The sequence below is a fragment of the Giraffa tippelskirchi genome, chromosome 11, assembly GCF_054371585.1.
Source record: "Giraffa tippelskirchi isolate mGirTip1 chromosome 11, T2T-mGirTip1v1.2.pri, whole genome shotgun sequence".
Classification (NCBI taxonomy): domain Eukaryota; kingdom Metazoa; phylum Chordata; class Mammalia; order Artiodactyla; family Giraffidae; genus Giraffa; species Giraffa tippelskirchi.
The window spans coordinates 11,859,251-11,871,753 of NC_137285.1; the positions used below are offsets into that span (position 1 = coordinate 11,859,251).

The window sequence follows — 12,503 nt, forward strand, 5'->3', positions numbered from 1 at the left end:
TTTCGTCCCCTGCTCAGGTGAGGGACTCAAGGAGTCTGCGTGGACGCGGCTGAGGGCAAAGGGGAGGGAAGGAGGGCTCCCCTGGGTGGCACGCAGCCTAATTCTCATCTCCCCTCTGCAGCTGTGGACGTTCAGGTGACACATCCTACCCAGGGGGTGTCTGCTGCCCTTCACCTGGGACTAGCAGGCACCTAAGAAAAGAACTCTGATGGGGGCAGCGGGGGGCAGTTTCTCCCCAAACCCAGTCTCTGCATCTTTGCAGTTGCCCAGAGAGACTCTGGCTGCTCCCCAGGTCTTGCTGGAGACGTTTCATCACTGACCGGAAGCATAGCATCCAGGGGCCTGGAGCGGCTTCTAACCACAGAGGCCGGCCAGAGCTGTGAGAGCAAATTCTCCACCTGAGGTTCAAGGCCACCTGGAACCTGTCCCCCTGCTCTTCCAGGGAGACCTTCCGCTTTGTGGCAGCAGGGGAGGACTGCGAGGAGGGGTGTGAGTTGACGATCTGAGTGTCAAGAGTCTCGTGGCCACTTAGAATCTGTGTGATCCTGAGCAAGTTATTACTTGGCCTCTCCGGGTCTCAGTTTTCTCGGCTGTATCATAAGCCTAGTAACAGTACCAACCTTGTCAGATTGTTTGAGGTTTTAATGAGAGAAAGATGTGTTGAAACACTGCACTGTGCCTAGCACAGGGCAAGCCTTCCATAAACAGCAGCCAGTGTTATAAGGACTTGTTCCGACTCACCTGAAGTCTGATCCACGTGACCTCCTCCCCATCACCACTAAAAGAGCAACCCACTCCCACCCCCTGGCTCCATTTTTCTTCCTGGCACTCATTACTGTCAAAAAAATTCATTTGGGTTTTTTTTTTGTTTTTAAACTTCATTTATTTTTATTTACTTGGCTGAGCCAGGTCTTAGCCGTAGCACATGGGATTTTCTATCTTCCTCACGGCATGCGGGGTTTTCAGCTGCAGCATATGGGATCTTTAGCTGCGGTGTGTGGAATCTTAGTTCCCTGACTGGGGATTGAACCCGGGCCCCCTGCATTGGGAGCATGGAGTCTTAAGTCACTTTACATATTTAGTCATGTGTCTCTTTGCTGTCTGTCCTCTAGGGCAGTGCTGTCCAATACAGTAGCCACCGGCTGCACGTGGCGAGCAATTAAATCACAATTAACATGACACAAAATTAAAAAATTCAGCTCCTCAGCTGCTGGGTCATCCAACCTCCGAGGTGGTCCCCAACGGCCCCTGCCTCTTGGTATTTATGCCCCTTGAGTGTACTCCCCTCCTGCTCCCCTATGAAACCCGGTCATAACAGACACTGCCAAGACACTGCCACTTCCTCCGTTCTCTCCTGGATCACTCGCTCCATAGGTAAACCAGCTGCTGTGCCATGAGGACACTCGTGCCGGCCTAGGGAAGAGGCCAACGTGGTGAGGAACTGAGGCCTCCTGGCAACAGCCATATGAGGGCACAATTTTGGAAGCGAAACCATCAACCCCAGTTGAGCCCTTGGATGAGACTGCAGCCCTGCCCAGCATCTTGACTGTGACCTCCTCAGAGACTCCAAGGCAGGACTTCCCAGCTGAGCTGTTCCTGAATTCCTGACCCTCAGAAACTGTGAGATAATAATAAACACTTGTTGTTTTAACCTGTCAAGTTTGGGGATACTCAGTTACAGTGTGACAGGTAACTAACACAGGGGTACCTATCACGTCTCAAGTGCTCAAACGCCATGCGTAGCTACAGCACAGAGAACATCACAGGATGTTCCCACTCTTGCTGAAGGTTCTATCAAATAGCACGACCTCAGAAGGGAAACCCCATGAAGGGTCTCCCTCCCCAGCTCCTGGGAAGACTGTCTGGTGCCCAGCAGACTTTCTGTAATTTTTGGTTGAATGAAAGAAGGACTAAATAAACACGGCCTAGGAGTTGAGAGCCTGCAAGGTGACTTCAGCCTGACTCCCTGGAGTCAGGGGACGGAGAAGGAAAGACCAGCACCACTAGCTGAGTGATCATGTGCAGGGCACGTGCTAAATGCTTTGTGCACAATCTCCAGCTTTCACATTTCACATGATGGGCAAAGTCACTCAGCCAAGGTCACGCAGCCCCCTGGATTAGAACCCAGAGCTGCGGCAAAGTCACCCACCCAAGGTCACCCAGCCCCCAGGATTAGAACCCAGAGCTGCGGCAAAGTCATCCACCCAAGGTCACACAGCCCCCTGGATTAGAACCCAGAGCTGCGGCAAAGTCACCCACCCAAGGTCACGCAGCCCCCTGGATTAGAACCCAGAGCTGCGGCAAAGTCACCCACCCAAGGTCACGCAGCCCCCTGGATTAGAACCCAGAGCTGCGGCAAAGTCACCCACCAAGGTCACGCAGCCCCCTGGATTAGAACCCAGAGCTGCGGCAAAGTCATCCACCCAAGGTCACCCAGCCCCCTGGATTAGAACCCAGAGCTGTGGGGCTCAAAGCTTGGACTCTCACTCTTAAGTCATGGCTCAGGAGCCTCCGTTAGCTTCTGGGGGCTCCCGCAGCAAGCCTGCTTCTGGCTGAAGGTGCTCAGCATGGCCTGGACCAGGATGGGTGGAGACCTCCAGATGTGGCCTAGGCAGGCTTCACAGGTAGCATTAAAGAAACAGACAGAGAAGGAAGAAACAGCAGCAGCTTCAGGTGAGCTCACCGGCAACCAGTCTGCTCAACGGCCACAGTGAGGCAAGGCGGGTGGCTCTGACAATGACAACGAAGACAACGTCTGATCCCTTACGTGCCGGCCACTGTTCAAAGCACCCCTGGTGTATGAGTTCAGCAAGGATGTGCGAGCGGGTGAAGACGCAGGGACAACACTAAACCCCCCAGAAGACCTCCACTATTTCAGGGAACTGGTCTTTGGGTGCAGTGGTCTGCTTCCATCTCTAACACCTACTGAACCTCTTTTCGAATTAAGCAGAGGCTGTCTCTGGGCACTGCTGTCCGGCTCCAAAAAGGAAAGTGCCATAAAGATGTAAAGAATAAGATGTCTAGGTCTACTTCTGCTTTTGGTTCATCAAAGCGCCAACAACTCACGACTGACTCTGCCTTGGCTCACTGATATCACCACCAACAAGCAGGCTTTGCTCGCTCCTCTGGCCCGTGTTCCTTTGGATGTAATGACTGTGTATTATGTGTTTACTCTGGGGACTGGCGCCGTCCAGTTCACCAGGGGAAAGGGCATCGAAGCTGGCATGTGGGGCACCTCCTTGATCAGGAAGGGGCCCCAGGGGTGAGATGGGTCAGGTGGGGGAGGATGTTAAAGGGCCGTGAGACACCCTCTGCGGCACTGGCATCAGGGCTTAAGGGACGGATTCAGATGCAAGGGAAGGGGTGGGGAGGTGGAGACTCACTTGGTGGCACGTTCCGAGATCCTCACTTCTAGCTTGTGGCCATCCACGACGTGACCCTGCGAGGGGAGACAACACAGCCTGTCCTTCTGTCTTCGAAACACACACCCGCAGCCCCGTCCTTCGCTGGAGCAGGCTTCGGCTGAGTGAGGGGAATGGCAACGGCAGCAGGGGCTGACTGTTTCAGGGCAGAGAAGCCCGCTGGGGTCAAGGACCGAGAAGGGTTTCTCCCGGAAACGGTTCCTGCCGAGCGTGGGCAGCAGCTGCTGGTGATGGAGACCCAGCCCTCCAAGTCCTCTCGAGCCAAGAACGGCCTTGACCTTTAAGCCATTCGAGGGGCACAGAATTTTCCATTGTTTATAAGCATTTTCAGGCCAAGTAAGCCCCTTTGGTCTGGCTTCCAGAGAGAGACTTCAGTTTGAATTGTATGCTCTTGGGAAAAAAAAAAAAATTCTAAATCACAGCAGAGATGCCTCTAAAGCGAGGCTCTAACATGGGTCCCTTAGGCAAAATTGGTGTATTAGCAAAATTACCCTTGAAAATCCTTTAAATCTCCCATAAAATACAGCACACATAGCCTTGTAGAAACAGTTCTGGGTGGCAACATGCCCATGTATAGCACACAGCAAGGCACAGAACGTAACTCTCCTGTGTGCGGGGGGACATCTGAGACTCCTGGATTACATGGACGAGAAAAGATGGACCACTGGGCATGCACAGCTGAAATCCACTTAGAGGAGTACATGGCATCTAACAACACACTTGGATCTCCAGTGTCTCTTGAAAAAAACCACAAACAAAACAAAAAAACAGAGAAGATGTGGTATGGCTGGGGTGCCCACGAGGCAGCAACTGGCTGAGGCCAAGACGTGGCCCCTTTAGATGGGAGGCACCCCAGTTCTACTCTGGGTGATGCCAGCCCCTGGGCTAGTTTACAGGGCCAGCCTGGCCCCGTGGGCACCTGAGGCAGACAGCAGAGAGCCTTTCTCGGTGGAAGCAGAGGCCACCCCCGCCCCAACCCCCACCCACACCCAATTCAGCCCTTTTGGGAGTCACATCAGGCCAAGTGGAGAGTCGCCAAAATTCTACAAAAATGTCTACAAAAACAATCAAATAGGCTAAGTACCCAGTCACATTTCCTTTAACCCCAAGGCCTTTCCCTTGACCAGCAAGCTCTACAGACTCAGTTGCGTGGAGGGTCCCTATGATGAAGCCCGGCTCCCCAGAGACGTGGCCCTGTATGGGTGCCCTAACCACCCAGAGTCCAGCCAGCACACATCTCAGACAAGCCGGGAGGGCGCGCCCCTGGCTCATAAACTCCGCCCTGGTCAGCTTCATCTCATACTGCCTGCCAGGCCTCCACAGACATGAGGCGTTCCCAATACTGGTTTAAAAGGGATCCTGGACCCCCGTGGGGCCCTTCCATGCTCCCTGCATTTAGAAGCCTATTCAAGAGGCACAAGCATGAGTGCCCAGCCTGTCCGCAGTGCCCCCCCAACCCCGGCCACCACCCCACATGGCAGGAGGGATGGCAGGTGATAGCGGGGAGCAAGGGGGTCTCCAGAAAGAATGAGGTGCACGAGAAAGCGCCGTCCCTTGCCCCCTTCCTGCCAGCGAACTCGAGCCCTTCTCACGGCCTGGTCTTGGCGTTACTTCTTCAGAGGGCTGCTTCACCGGTCTCCCTGAGGCCTGGCACAACCAGGCTCTTGATAAGAGATTGAATGAGCGCATCACAGGGACCTGGGGAGCCAAGGAAGCGGCAGGGCCTTGGGAGATGCGGACTTGCCAGCATTCTTGCTCCGTCTCAGAGGCTGGACAGGAAGGACACCCGCCCCACCGCCTGCCTAGCGCCACCCCTGGGGGACCTCGGCCGAGACTCCCCGCTTACCTGGAGCTGCTTGAGAGCTTTCTGGGCCTGCTCCGGCTTCCTGTATTCCACGAACCCAAATCCCATGGACAGCAGCGCTCCTGAAAGAGACAGAGCCGGGAGTCGCACCAGGGCGCCGGGCAGGGAGGAAAATGAAGAAGCTGCGACGGACCAAGTTCAAGGGCTCCCGGGACGTCCCCTCAACCATCTCATTTCTTCACGCCCCTCTTGGTTCCCAGAAAGACCCCAGCCCCTGGCCTGCCGTTTATTACTGGTCATCTTGAAGAATCAGCCAACACGGTTACAGAGCCGCCACCTGAGGCCTGGCGGACTATTAATTAACAGATGATAGACACGATAATTAACTTTGTGATAGAATCCCGTCTTCCAGAGGGAGGGATGACCGCCTTTGGGCCAAGCAGCAAAAAACTCTACTTGGGCAGTCCCCTGCTCCCATACGTAACGCACAGAACAGACACATGTGACAGAGTCAAGGGCACCAGGGGCTTACTCTCCAAAGTCTTCCTGACTGTCCAGTGACCTCCAGTTCCCAGGTTTCAGACATCAGCTTGGGACAGGAAGGGTGACTGTGTTATGAGAACCCCTCCGGCTCCCTACTGCTGGGGTGTTGAGTAGCAAGAGTTCAGAGAGCCAGGGACAGTGCAACCATTTATAGGGAACTTGGCTTCCTGTACATACACGTGTATAAGTGGGAGCACGTACGAATAAGCTCTTTCTTGACATCTTGCCCTTTTGACACAAAATGGGATGCCGATTACTGACTTTATTCTGTAATTTTTTTCACAGCTGCACTCAAAGACGGCTGGCTCAAGGCTGATGGGCTCAAAGGAGGTTCAAAGGTGTATCATTACTGACTCAGTGGGCCTCATCTCTGCATCTCTTTGTGAGACTGTGCCTCTGCCATGTGCCCTTGCTTGTTTGCATTTCTGCTCACAACCACGTGTTGTCACAACAGGGGTACCCAAGGCAGGAAGGCATTCCACAAAAGCCCAGATGTGCATGGCTCTCTGGGCAACGCCAGGGAGGCTCAGACGGAACTGCTGGCTGACAGGCCGCCCCACACTGTGGGGACTTCCAGTATTTGTGTTTCAGAGGATCTGTGCAAGCTCTGTTCTCAGGATCAAGGGTGTGGGTGGTGGGTGAGGGTGGTCTGTGCCCGTAGGCTATTTAAAACGTGCATTGAGACGGTGTAAAAGGCAAATACACGAAGTCAAGTTTGTCACCGAGTCACTGATGCTAGGCAGATCCATTCTGCCCTTCTCCTGCCCTGGGAGACTGATGGCCACAGACAGCACAACCTGGGCTCCCTGGCCTTCTGGTTCCCTGTTGGGGTTTAGCCAATGGGAAGCCCTGATTGGAGATGGGTGGGTGGAGGAGAGAGTTGAGGGTCCTGGTTCTTTCCAAGCACTCCATTGTCTCCTTGCTCTGACGTGTTCTGGCAGCACCAGTGTCCAATCCACACCCTTGGCTCTGCTGGTGGCCCTTCTTTTTTTAGTATTTCTTTATTCGGCTACATTCAGTCTTTTTAGTTGCGGCATGTGGGATCTTTAGTTGCGGCATGTGGGATCTTTAGTTGCGGCATGTGGGATCTCGTTCCCTGACCTGGGATTGAGCCCCAGCCCCCTGCATTGGAAGCATGGTGTCTCAGCTCCCTGCCCGCCCTCCATCCCCAGGGAAGTCCCTGGGGGCCCCTCTTCTACGGCTCTGGTCACACCTCCCTCCCCCACAGCCTCTGGGCTCAGCAGGGAAGGGATGCTCTTCCATAGGACCCACTGCCTCGACATCCCCCGTGGGTCCCCTCAGCCCAGCCCACGCCGAGGCACTTGGCTCCTTCATTACAACTGTCCTCTGGATGACCCCAGCTGAGCCAGCTTTCCGGTTCCTCTGGAGCCCCTTGCTGATAACAGACACAGATGGATGAGCCCCAGAGAGCAGGGCTCTCAAACAGAGGCTCTTGAAAGACAGTGTAGATCTTGAGAGCTGCTCATGACACCGGAAGACCAGATAACTGCTCTAAAGCTGAAAAGTGTTCTGGGGGGCCTGGAGGCAGGCTCCAGAGGGGCAAAGTGACACCAAAACCCGCAGGAACAGCCTCAGGTGGAGCGGGCGACCCCTCTGCCAGCATGACTCATGCCCCAGACTTCAAGGATCACCTCTTTTCCCGAACCCTGCACAACAGAGTCTTCACGTTGTTCACCTGATGTCTATATTGTAGTCTTTCCTTGTAGCCTAAACTATGTCTGCAGTTCTTGTGGGAACAGGGATGTTATGGGTTGAACTATGTCCCACCCTCCAATGTGTATGCTAAAGTCCTAACCCCTGCATCTCCGTATGTGACCTTATTTGGAAACAGGTTCCTTACAGAGGTAATCAGGTTAAAAGTGAGATCATTTGGCTTCCCAAGTGGCGCTAGTGGTAAAGAACTCCCCTGTGCAAGAGACGTAAGAGACGCAGGTTCGATCCTTGGGTCAGGAAGATCTCTTGGAGAAGGAAATGGCAACCCGCTCCAGTATTCTTCCCTGGGGAATACCATGGACAGAGGAGCCTGGTAGGCTACAGTCGACGGGGTCTCAGAGTCAGACACAACTGAAGTGGCTTAGCGGCATCAGGCTAAGCCCTAATCCAATTAAGACTGGTGTCCTTATGAGAAAGAAAAGGGGTGGTGGGAGCAGGTGGGATCTGAGCACAGGGCAGGTGTACACGGGGAGAATGCCGCGTGAACGTGAAGACCTTCTCCTGCAAGCCGAGCAGGGAGGCTGGGACACATCCTCCCTGACAGCCCTCAGAATGAAGCAACCCTGCCTGCACCCTTATCCTGGACTTCAGGCTCCCAGAACCGTGGGAGGGTGAACTTCTGCGAGGGAATCCACCTGGTTGCTGGTGCTTTGTGATGGCAGCCCAAACCAATACAGGGGGAATGGCCCAAATCCTATGCCACGTGTCTGCTTCAAACCCTCCAAGGCACCTCTGGGGAAAAGCCCAGACTTCTCTCTCCAGCAGGAAGCCCTTCTGTGATGTGGAATCCGTCTACCTTTCCAGGAGCATCTTCTGCCCCCTCAGTACTTTCCCGACCTGCTACCACAGCCCTCTGCCACCTCCTTCAGCCACACACCCCGCTAACTGCTCCGCCTCCCTCCTCTCTGAGTCTCAATCTGACATGGAGAACCCCAGGCTGGGCTCCTGTCCAGCCGGGCCCCCTGGGCTCTCACCACTAGCTCATTTATCTCTCAGGACACAGTCGTGGGCTGACCCACATGGTATCCCTACAAATACCCCAAATTAAAGGGACAGGGACTCTGTGGCTGCAAAAACAAGCAAGAGTCGAGGGTCTGTCCATCATCTGTAGGAAGCCAGGGCTGGAAAAGAAACAGACCAGAGGCCAAGGGACTCGTGAGAATGCCCAAGGCAGACTGGAGGGATAAGGGTGGTGTCTGCCCCGCCCAGGCACCCCAAAGCCAGCGAGGGGCATGGCTGATGACTCGGTGGAGTGTCCCAGGTGCCCCACATCTGGGTGGCTGGTCTTTGGAGGGAAGATCCTCCAGGAGCACAGAGATGCTGGAGGACAGAGAGACGTCTGCTGCTGAACAGGGTCAACCCTGCCAGCTCCTTAACAGCCCTGCTCTGAAACCACCTCTGACAATCCAGGGTGGCAAAGGGTCTCAATTCAGGAGAACCTGATGTGCATGGCTGCTCCCACTGGAAACTGCGAGTCTCCAGGACCCAGAAAGGAGGACAATTTTGGACGAACCAGACAGGAGAGTGTGGGGCTGGCAATACTCTGGAATGAAAGGGAGACCTTCAGAATGGGCGAGTGAGAGGCACCCTCACACCCTACCCAGAGTAACACCATTTCTTTCACAATCGTTTCTCTCCGACTGAGTTCTCATGTGGAATACCTGCTTTGCTCTTCTTCTTGGAAATGGAGCAGCTCTTCACCACACCCACTTTGGAAAACACCTGGAAGAGAAGGTCGGCATGTGTCGTCAGCTAATCCTGCAACTGGTGCAAGCATGTCTTGAAACAAGGGTCCCCGACCTCCAGACCGTGGACCGGTATCTCCAGTCAGATCAGTGGCAGTTGTGAGATCAGAAATAAAAGTGCCCAAGAAATGAAATGCACTTGAACCATCCCGAAACCAAGGCCCCCGTCCCGGTCTATGGAAAAATTGTCTTTCATGAAATCGATCTTTGGTGTCAAAAAGGTTGGGGACTACTGACTTGAAAGCCAGAGGGGACCCATTCCACCGCAGGCGTGGGCAGGACAGGAGTAAGAGCGGAGGCTACAGGAGTTCCCCATCATCTTCCCCTCTGCCCCCTCCTATGAATGCAACACTCTCGGACATCAGGGTCTCCTGGCAGGGCTGCCCCCGATGTGCTCACTGCTGTGCCCCTGCTTGGCTCTGCCAAGCCATGAGAGTGCGCTGGCCTGGCATTTACATCAACCTCGCAGACACCATGTGGAGAGGGGCCTTGTCTTGACTACAGCCCTCACGCCGCACACGCCTCCCTAGGCACCCCGACAGGCCCTCTCGTGTGTCTCACAGGCACACAGACGCCCCTCCCGCCCCCCAGACTGGTCTGGCCACAGCTCAAATCTCTGTGTGAGATGTCTACCACACAGCCTAGCAAAAGAGTCAAGCGGGTGGCTGTAGGTTATTCATCTGCACACTGCCACAGGTCTCGCTTCCAGGCGGGGGGGGGGGGTGGGGGGTGGGAAATAGATGCAGGAACCACAGGGATAGATCAGCAGACTGGAAGTCCCGCCCCCACCCATTCCTTCTGGGCCAAGAGGTCACTCACTCCCTTCAGCGTCTCTTCAGTGGTGTCGAAGTTGAGATTTTTGATAAAGAGAGTGCACCCGGGAAGGCTCTCTTCCTCCTCCTCCTCCTCTTCCTCCTCCTCTTCCATCTTTGCTGAAGCATTGTGTGCAGCTCCATCTGTCTGCTGTTCACCGTCTGCACAGGCCAACCCTGCCCCCCACAAAGAAATCCATTAAATGATGTCTTATCTGCCTAAGCACCAGGATCTAAAGCACAGAACCCGCTAGACCAAGGTGGATCCAGAGGGTTCTGTCTCTGAGTGGCCAGTGTCATGAAGGTACAGGACTCTGTGACTCTGGCTCATGCCAGGTTTCAGCAACTCTTGCGGGGCAAAGTGGGGGAGGGGGAGAAAGGGAGAAACCATCCTGCCTCTGTCTTCAAGAGAAAGGAGTACGCAGCACAGACCAAAAACCAGGAGCCCTAACTTAGATAGAACACACATTCATCTGAAGGAACAGCATTGCAGGAGAAGGGAAGGACAAGCGTGAGGTTGTGAGTTACAGGGTGGGCGTATGGCTGCAACTCAGGCTACCGGTCAGCCCCAGTGGAGAGTGTGGAAGCCTCTTGAGGCTGGGAATTGCATCAGGACCTCCTGAGAAGTTATGCTGCTGGCAAATGTGTTCCATTTGGGTCAACCTCCCTAGTTTTTCTCATGATCAGGGTCTGGGGACAATCACCCTTCTCCCACATATAAATTTTGGAAGCTCCTCCCACACCGACCCCCACCCCACCAACTACCACCACCCTGGGGAAATCAAACCTCATCTCAGCCATTCTCCAAGGCCGTTCATCCTCACCTCTCCAAGGCTCCCTCCCCCACCCCAGGTCTGAGCCCTGCACACAATGGGGACCCTCCTTTCTCTTGCGAACACTTGCATTCAAGTAGTTCAAGCCCAAGGGAGCTGCTGGGGCTTTAAACCCGTCCCCTGCACCCTCATGCTGAGCACCAGAGCCATCTCCATCTCCCTGGCCCTTTCTGATGCAAGCCCACTGCTGGCCAGTCCTAATTAAACTTCAACCGCTTTGTCATGAAACAACCCTTTCAAGTCCTAATGAAAACAGCAACAGTGAGGACTTTGCCATTCCACATCAGTTGAACGGGCAGCCTCTGCTGTTGGCACTCCCTTGGAGGTGAACCCAGAATCTAGACTCTCGCTCCAGGACAAAAAAGAAGATATCTACATGAAGGCTCCCTACCCCACGCAAGAAACTCACACAATTTACCCAACAAGTGACTCCATGGTGTGGCCATTTGTCCTCAAAACCCAACTTTCAAAGCAAAGTGGGGTGGGAAAAAAGTATTGTTAATGATGGGGAAGAAAGCTATGCAGAGAGACTGAGACTCCAGGTTCTGAATGAGAACTTCAATCTGAAAGAAGACCATGACCTTCAGCTTCGAAGGACACCCACCCTACTGGCTCTCCTTGTGCCTGACGTCTCGGAGATGAAAGGGGAAAGGAAGGGATGCTGATCAGATGCCCCACTGCATGCATGGGCTGGGCCAGGCACTGTGGGGACGTTATCCCATTGCTGACCACAGCAGCCACATCACCACAGATGGGAGGCGCCCGAAGAAAGTCCTGGAAGTCGCTGCATCTGAACCCTAAACCCCAGGGATCTTCAGGTTGGGAAAGAGGTCCATGGGAGACTGACTGAAGAGAATTTTTTTCTGCAGAAAAGACTGGTGGGGTTGATGGTGACCGGGAGAGCTCATGGCCATTTAAGGGGCAGCCTGTTCGCGGCACCAGCCAACGGCTGCCACATGGGAAGATGGACCCAAGTTATGGATGGGTGCTCAGAGCTTTCACAAGAAGCTGCGGGGTCAGGGCTAAGGGCACAGATCTTGGAGCTGGTGGCTGTGGGGCACAGCCCGGCTCCTTCCAGATGTGAGACTTTGCAGAAGTCACTCAACCTCTCTGTGCTTCCTTCTTTCCATTCAGAAAAGGGGAAGAACAATCACACAGTTAAGAGAGTTAACGCACAGAAGCCCAGTTAGAACAGTGTCTGGGCCAGGTGAAAACACTGTGAATCCCTAACTCCAAAGGCCTGTGGCCGTGAGAGGCAGGCTGGCCCGTGGGAGGCTTTAGGAAACAGCCGGTCCCACAGCTCTGAGTCCGGGGGACTGTGTCTCTGCCAGCCACGTCCCTGGGAAGGGCTTCCTCCTCCCCGGGTGGCCAGGCCCTGCTGTGGCCCACTCCCGTGTCTAGAGAGGCGTGCAAATGGCTGAGGACAAAGCCAGAGGTCGTCATGAAGTGCGCTTCCGCCCCTGACCTCCAGTGGGCAGAGGACAAGAAGACTGGGAAGGAGAAAGGACATATCATGAACCAAATAGATGCTTGCCAACGACCTCACCAGGATCGAGGAAAAGAGGGAAGAAGCAAGAGCAGGATGGGGCCGGGGCCGGGGGTGGGGGTGC

The 12,503-nt window shown here is 54.6% G+C and overlaps 1 protein-coding gene across 7 annotated transcripts in view; it reads right to left on the bottom strand.

The window, feature by feature from the left end:
• RBM19 (RNA binding motif protein 19) overlaps positions 1-12,503 on the bottom strand; it is a 120,652-nt gene that overhangs the window by 82,846 nt on the left and 25,303 nt on the right. For all 7 annotated transcript variants that reach the window (XM_081544718.1, XM_081544717.1, XM_081544716.1 and 4 more), the window contains 4 exons: positions 10,068-10,237; positions 9,165-9,225; positions 5,269-5,348; positions 3,384-3,439 (listed from right to left, as the gene is read on the bottom strand). In XM_081544718.1, coding sequence (XP_081400844.1) covers positions 3,384-3,439; positions 5,269-5,348; positions 9,165-9,225; positions 10,068-10,237 — 367 coding nt within the window. The remainder of the gene's footprint in view (positions 1-3,383; positions 3,440-5,268; positions 5,349-9,164; positions 9,226-10,067; positions 10,238-12,503) is intronic.